At 52.5% G+C, this 8,049-nt stretch overlaps 1 protein-coding gene across 1 annotated transcript; it reads right to left on the bottom strand.

Annotated features, from left to right (window-relative positions):
• Positions 1-124: 124 nt before the first annotated feature.
• Positions 125-5,549, bottom strand: EMH_0018130 (RNA methyltransferase, TrmA family, putative; the record flags this gene model as incomplete). The annotated part of the gene is made up of 13 exons (XM_038022368.1): positions 125-201; positions 387-602; positions 727-859; positions 1,131-1,209; positions 1,322-1,425; positions 1,651-1,805; positions 2,200-2,279; positions 2,439-2,586; positions 2,982-3,104; positions 3,246-3,370; positions 3,635-3,869; positions 4,311-4,376; positions 5,498-5,549. The coding sequence occupies 13 exons, from the start codon at positions 5,547-5,549 to the stop codon at positions 125-127; spliced, it is 1,593 nt and encodes a 530-aa protein (XP_037878222.1).
• Between the last annotated feature and the right edge of the window lie 2,500 nt (positions 5,550-8,049).

An 8,049-nucleotide genomic window follows, 5' to 3' on the forward strand; every position in this document is an offset into this window, starting at 1 on the left:
GGAGAGACGTCAAAGGCTCGGAAGTAGGTCAACTCGTACCTGCGCATGGCTCACCGCAGCTCGCAAACACGTCCAAGCACATTAAACCTTTACTTCTGCAGCTTTCCGCCGTCGCTGTTTCAAGTCAATTGCACCGCACAGACACTGCAAGCAGGCCTCCTTGCGCAGCTGCCACGGTGGTGCTGCCACCTACAGCAGCACCTGAAGCAAATCCATACCCAGCTGCAATAAGAGCTTTCGCGTCTCGGAGATATGCAGGCTGCTCGTGGGCAATGTAGACAACACGGGGGATGGCCGCTGCCGCTACCCATCTTCGCACATCCTGCGACGCAACGCACACGGAGAGCGTCACCGCATGCCGTAACTCTTGAATGGGTGTGGCCTACGAATAAGGGAGGGAACGAGGGCGACAACAAAAATAACAATAATAAGAACAACAGCAGCAGTCCCAGTGCTGCAGGTTTGCGTCAAGGTCTTCTCTCTCAAGCAAAGGCTAAGCCCAGCAGAGCGCCCCGTGGGTTTGCTTGCCTTGGGTAGGCCACCACGGGAAGGCGATAGCAGCAGCACGTCAGGAAAATGAGGGGCCCCCGCCACGATGGTGCCTGCAGAAACAAAATAAGCTGAAGAGCATTTTGCAGACAACTCCCGAGGCAGCAGGCTGCTGCGTGTCCACCTATTTACACCAGGCCATGGATGCAATGTTAAATGCAGCCACCAGCAGCTCACCAAACTCTCCCGCCCCTGTTGCCGTTGGGGCTGCTGCTGAAGCAGCATCTGCGCTGTCATCTGTTGCCTCTACCTCATCGGCCATTTCTTCCTTTCGAAGCCGTTGCTTGTTTCTCTCCGCTGCGTTACCTTGCTGCAGGCATTCACGCATGCAACACGTTCACGCGTGAACAAAAAACTAGACAAGATGCATTCAACATAGAGAAGTATTAGCATTATTACGTGTGTTACGGGACCCTTCGCAACCGTCGCGCATGCACAAACCCGGATGAGCATGCACTGCAAATACTGCAAGAATACCTTACACCAAGACCAACATATGTTCTATCTCACCGGCACTTCCTGGCAATTTCTGCTGCCTCTGTTGCAGAGCCCACTGGTAGTGTAACACCTTCAGCTCTCACCTGCAACTGGGGCGAGCGTTGCAGCAACCGTAAAGGTCCGTAAAAGCCAGCGCGGGCGGCAAAAGCACCAGCGACGCAGCTGTGCACACCAACAGTCAGCGCAGGCCCACTGGAGCTCGGAGACACCAAGAGGACTGGCTGCTGGCTGTTCCATCTGCATCTAGCTCCCCACGAGAGCTCTAGAGACTCACCTGCTGTTTGTGCACTGCACAACCTCCCCCCTATATAGCTCATTAAGAGACATGTTCCTTTGGGTTTCCTCCGCGTCGCGGGCCCCAGAGGCGAACACTACCACCTGCAAACCCATACTCAGCATTGCCGTGCCGACCGTTTTGCGGTCTTCTTGTGTTTTCCTTCCTCCTGGTGCTAAAGAATTGCAATATTGAGTTCACGAAGCTGCAGTGCATAACTCCCATCCCAGACACAAGCCATGGCGCCACCACCCTGTACGATGTGTGCAGGTCACCATGGCGCGGTTGCTGTCTGTCTGCCAGATGTTTCCAACTGCACCTGCATTTACCTCTTTAAAGCGGAAAGAGAGCAAAATTTCAAAGAAACCCCCAGAACCCAAGGCACCCCACAGGCGCCCCGTCGCCCCTCCTGCGGCCTCCTCCACCGCTGGCCAAATTTGTTGCAGCGAATCCCCACGGCCAAAAACTGTCTCGCGGGTTCCGCCTGCAGAGAAGATAGAAAAAAACACGACGCATAGATAAAACTAAAGAAGGCACGGATATGCGGACACCGGCACGAACTGTAAGTCCACCGGCAGACACAGTTAAAGGAACGCATACTGAAAATGCACGAGCTACCACTTCCGAGCGCCCTTTCACGCATTCAAACCTGAACTTTAAACCGTCAACTATAGAGCTTAACCTTCCACCGCTGGACTCTAAGAACCAAACAATGCAACGTAAACGCTACGCATCTACGCGTTGAACTCTAAACAATACAATACAGCCACTCATCTTTAGCCTTCTGTCCCTAAATGAGACAAAATCTCAATCTTTAAGGCGAAATTGATGGCAGGGTATGTTCGAAATGCCAGCATGTGTAGTGGAGCAGACCTCACCAGTGATCCGAAATCGTCGGCCAAACACAGAGACGACAAGCGCATCTGCTCCAAAGAGGATCTCATCCGGGGAATGCGGTCTGCAGCGCTCCAGACAGGGGAGTCCCAGTTTCCGCAACAGCAAAAACGACAGCAGCAGCAACAGCAGCAAGTTCGCCAAGCGGGAGAGCAACAGCAATAGCAGCAATCAAAGTAGCCGCACTAGCAGCACCAGAAGCCAGAGCTGGAGTCGGAGTTACCTGCTGACATCGTAGAATGTGACAGCTTTGAGTGCTGGACAGCGTTCACTGAGTGTCTCTGCCAGGTGCACGAGGCGAGGGCGCACGTTACTTTCCAGGTGCCCCTTTAGCCGCAAAAGCACCTTGCCGTCGCCTCCTGGGCAGTCCCCTGCAGTCAAAGAAAGGTCAGAGACTGCTCAAACTGTAGGGATCCTAGGGCATTCGCAGTCGCGGCAAGGCCACTGCCGCGCGAACGAGGGACACACATTCCCACTCTAGAGATCCTCATGGTAGCTGCTGTATTTTTTATGCGCAGATTAGAAACAAACGTGGCGTCTGCTGCTTTGTATATGTCCACTTCAAGAGGAAGTAAATGAAGAAAACGTAAAGTGCATGCAGTTCCTACGCACAGGCCGAGATGCATTCATCCACGTAAGAACAATTCCTACACCCTAATTATGCAGGAGCAGCAGCAGCAAACTGCACATAGCTTGGTGTCCCAGCCACGCCGTGTAGACACCAACAGAAACACTAGCAGCCGCAGCAACAAATTGCTGCCCCCACCTGCTAGTCTGAGTGTGAGGCCACTCAGCGTCCCCGCACCGCACCGGTGGTCCAGTATCCGCAGTCGCCGACTTTCTAAAAGGGGCAAAAGCACCTCCCTCACGCATGTGTACACCTCGCGTACTGCAACGCGCACAATCCACACTAGGAACAGATCCAAAACGTGCGCCAGCACAACCAGCAGCGGATACAAGAGTGACGGAAGCAGTAGCGCGAATCCGTGCAGCATCAGCACCAGAAGCAAATTGCCCTAAGAAGTCATACAAGGGCCTCTCAGGCGAATGCAGTCCTGAACACTAACAATGCTGCTGCTCCCATCAAAGGCTGGAAGGCCTAATCGGGGTCTTCCCTCGACCAGCTGCAGCAGCATGTCCGCCCTGGCAGCAAACCTGAGTTACATAAAGAATCAGGAGCTCACGCAGACGCAGCATGAGCGGAATTTAGATTTTAATGCAGATGTGTGCTGGTATGTGCTGCTGCAACTGCATTGGCAACTGTTCCAATTGTGCCCCTTGCTGTTGTGGTTGTTACTGTTGACGCTGCAGCTGCTGCTTGGGTTAGTGCTGCTGCTGCTGTTGTTGATGCTGCAGCTCTGACGCAGGTGTTGCCGCAACAGCATGTGCTGCTGCTTCAGTCAACAGCGTGTTGCTGACTGCCTGTCCGAAGAGGCTGGGACGAGCGGTGTGACTGTAGGAGGCTCCCAGTGGGCGCGCTGCTGCTGGGAATGCTGCTGCTGATGTAGTTGCTGCTGGCACTGCAGCTCCTGCAGAAGCTGCTGCACCAGCTGTTGCTTGGCTGTACGCTGATGCAGGGAGTCCAAGTGTAGAAACTGGCAGCCGCCGCAGCCTTCAAGGAAATGCGGACACGGAGATGCTCGCTGGCCCGGAGCTGCGCAACCACCCCTGAAACCTTACGTTAAAGCCTTAGTGGATATGACGCTGGTCAGCACTAGAGAACAAGATGAAAACCCCTTAAAGGGGTAAAAGCAAAACACGGGCAGCGTGTCAATGCAACGCCACCAGCAACCGCAACAGAACAAGCATGAACGAAACTACGAAAAACGGCAGCATCTGCATCTTCGGGACAAACAGGAACTGCAACAGTTGTATATCATTATTAGCAGCACTGGCAGCTGCAGCATCAGAACCACCACCATCAGTTGCGGAACCAGCAGCAGCAACACCCAGAACAACACCAGCAGCAGTTAGGCCGACCCATAGTCTCTGTCCCCAGGAATGCTACTTTGCATTTGCCTTTGCGAGGTTGCAGCACCTCGAGGCGGGCGGTGATGGTTTCCTTAGGAAGGAGGCGGGGGAATTTTGCTGTTACTTGGAGGCCCCAGCGCTGCAGCAGCAGCCGCAAGAGACCTTCCCCTGTCCACGTAAGGGTCCCCACCTGTACGTACACTCCATCAGACACACAAAGGCGGAAAAAAGGCGCTCGGAAGCCGACAGATGTACCATGCAGAGACGGGGGGACACAAGCACACATACGAACATGCAGGCAAGAGGTAAAGGCAGAGACACAGAGCAAGATACTGAAAGAGACAAAACGCAGACAGAGACGCAGAGGCAGACAAGGACAAAGAAACTAGGCAGAGCAAGACAGAAACAAAGACACAGAGACGAAGACTAAGAAAGGAGAAACCAACAGACACGGTCTCGAAGGCAGAGACACAGGCGCACTAGCAAACATACAAACACGGAGGGCGAGGGCACTGAAATTGGCTTAGAGACAGAAACAGCAAGGGACGTAGCTCAACACATAAGTGGAGGCAGATACAAGCACAAGAACACGGAGACCGACGGAGATAAAGAAACGGACAAAAATACAGACAACGGCAAGGACAAAAATCAAAGAGAAGGATGCAGACACAAGAGTACGCATACAAAATGAGACAAGGACAAGATATAGGCGTCGGCAATGACGAAGACAATAGCGCAGAGGGAAACTGGCTAAGACAAAGACACAGACGAACACGCGGACAGAAACATCGGTAAAGACAGCAAGATACAGAAAGAGGGAGCCAAAGAGACAGACAGCGAGATAGGCAGAGGCAAAGACAAAGCCACAGCGATGGAGAGAGACAGTTTCAACGGCAGTGCGACAGACAAGCAGAAAGAAGGAANGAAGGAAAAACCGACAAAGCCAAGGAGAAAGACGCAGACACAGAGAACGACACAGGCGACAAGGATAAGTGGAAGCAGAAGTAGATGCGTGGACAGTGCAGCCAAGCGCAGGCGCAAAGAGGAACGAACAGAAAGATGCAACAAGAAGGCTGCGAGAAGCACCCCGACAAAAGTGGGGGCTTCAAGTGTGGAGTGTCACTCCTCCACTTTGGGGAACAGCGCCTTCGGGCACACTGATAGGCGTAAGGGGGCTCCTGCGGTGTGCCTAGGGGCTGCTGGCCTGCCCACAGAGACCCCAACTGCACAAAGAGGGGACTGTGAGATGTTTTGGGCACCCCGCCCTAAACCATAGAGACCGATTAACCTGTCAAGCCCGTACCTTCAAACCTCGCAGGATGTCGCCTTCTTCTGCTGTGTGGACGACGTTTAATGGGCCCATGGAAGACCTGCTGAAGCTGTTGTTTCCTCTGCTGTTGTTCAAGCTTCCGTTGTTGGTGGTATGGCAGTCGCTGCAAAGATTGCTGTCGCTTGTTTTGCTGTTGTCCGTGTTATTGTTGGTGCTGCTGCTGCGTTTGTTACCGTCAACCGCACCAGCATTCACACCTGCAATGGGAAGTCCTGTGTTTACCGACCCTTCGGTCGGTAAGCAAACATGCTGCTGTTGCGTATTGGCAGCAGCATTAGAATTGGCAGGAGCAGTTCCAAACAGGCGGCTACCCTCTGCTGCACGGGGTTTGACTCCTTCTAGGCAATTTTGACCCTTTTCATGAGCTCTGCTCCTTGCATTTCCCGTTATACTCATCAGAAGCGGAGTCTTGCATTCATCGGTGTTGCCTGTGGAACACTCCTCTGAGCCCCGTCCGGATATTCCACGTGCATTCCGAAACACCTCACGGTCCTCTCTATGCACGACTTGTGCCCCTCGATGCAGGTAAGAGGGCCATACGTACGCCCTATGAACCCCTTTATACACTCCTTGAGGAACTTTAGGGACCTGAATGGAACCCAGAACCCTGGGGCCCTTGAGGGCGGCTGAAAATCCCCTACATAGACAAAGTCGTGTCAGAAGAGGTTCCTGCTGCATCTCTCAAGTGAGCATACAGTATATATGCGATTCATAGACTGATGAATTCCAGGCAAGGGCGCCTAATGATGCTGGTGTTCCAGCAACCAACTGACTGTTGTTCGCTGCAACGGCCGACTGTTCCAACAACATTGACGGCAGATCCCCCTTTTCAAACACAACTCGTTGCAGCACCAAGTAGGTCAGTCGCTGCAGGAGCAGGTTTGATGCAGGAATAAGTTGAGCCTCGTAGGCGGGCAGTTTGCAGCTGAAGCGTCTGCGACGGTGCATAAAATGCGGCCCCTTGCCAGCTTCTATAAGAGCAAAAGAGGCAAGCTAGCGGATCATTATTCCGTTTGTATCCCTTAAAATGGTTGAGGAGCTCTACATGCTTTGTGGACTTCATCGATCCACATTACAGACCTGAGGGTACCTCGATACATGTTGGACGCATCGCAGTTATCTGTGTGTATCCGTGGACAACCGCGAAAAGATATTTCGAACGTATTTTTGCATATGTTTATTTCGTTTTATGAAAAAATGGATGGAGCGGACAGGAGTGAGAGCAGTTCAAGGTCGACTGTGGGCCCCTTCCAACCTCCAGATCAAGTAGCCGTTGCTATACATTGTATCACTCCGCAGCGAAAGACAAAATTGTCAAAGGTAGTAATAAGCATATATTCAAACAATCTGTAAAGCCAACGAAAAAAGGAACCATCCAATCGGGGGAATGTTTCTTGAAGGTCGCTAGAAATTGTTGACGGCGACAGGGGACAGGCGTCGAGGCCCCCCAGAAGGCGCTATACAACGGAGTTGAAGCAGGACAGGAGGAAGCAACGAGAGTAACATCGTTGTTTCACATACATTTTGTGGGTTTGCAACGTTTTGAATACTTCGTTTGTGCCAAATATACGGAGGGGCTACGGCAGTTCAGAGGGAATGACTACAACTAGAGCAGCATGGTCTACGGGAAGTGTACGTACACTTATACTCTTGCGCAGGTCGGTTGCGGATGAGCAAGTAAGTGTTCAACGATTGCTTACAGTGTTAGTGTATGAAGCAAAGGGGCGCTTTGACTTGCGCGCAAACACCGAGAAGTTTCTCCCAGTTTGCTCCCCACGAAGCGCCCTGACGCGCAATGGGTTCTTTACGCCAGGCAGTCGCGCTGAGTAGGTGGGGTTCGCAGCAGATTCCTCACCCTCTTAGCCACGCTATTCTACCCAGTGTAAAAAGAATCCTTGACCCTAGCCGTGGACTGTCATGAACTACCATACAGTCAAAATAAATACTTGAGAGAGGAGTTTCCTAAAAAGCATTTACCTGCAGGCCCCACACATTCTGGGCCCGGCCGCCCAAGGGCCTAGGGATGGGGGAGATGAGGTGGCCTGATATGTGTTGCAACTACCCTCGATGCAACTAGCGCACCTCGGTGCAACTAGTGCTACGGCGCAACGCCGCATGCAAGCATACCCAAGCCGTCTGTAGATGAATGAACGACCGTCGTAGGCAGCTGCTGAACGCCAGTTTGGCCCTCATTTTCCAACGTGAAAAAATTATGGATGCATCAAAAAGCTTCTCACGGTCTCACCACAGCTGAGAATGAGGACAACGACCGTTTTCCACCCGGTTTTCTCCACATAAGATTTGCGCAGTGTTGTATAGTGCAAATGCCTCGTCATCTAATTAGTGACATGTATGAATGGATTAAGGGGATTCTTAGTGTCCCTTTCTACTACCTAGGGAAACCACAGCCAAGGGAACAGGTTTGGCAGAATCAGCGGGGAAGGAAGACGCTGTCCCACTCTCCGTCTCTACCGGTGTCTGGCACCCGAGTTAGCAGCCAACCTCGACCCGCCGAGGAGCGTAAATCACAGAG

The sequence above is a fragment of the Eimeria mitis genome, genomic scaffold (genome assembly GCF_000499745.2).
Source record: "Eimeria mitis Houghton genomic scaffold, Emh_scaff19, whole genome shotgun sequence".
Lineage (NCBI taxonomy): Eukaryota > Apicomplexa > Conoidasida > Eucoccidiorida > Eimeriidae > Eimeria > Eimeria mitis.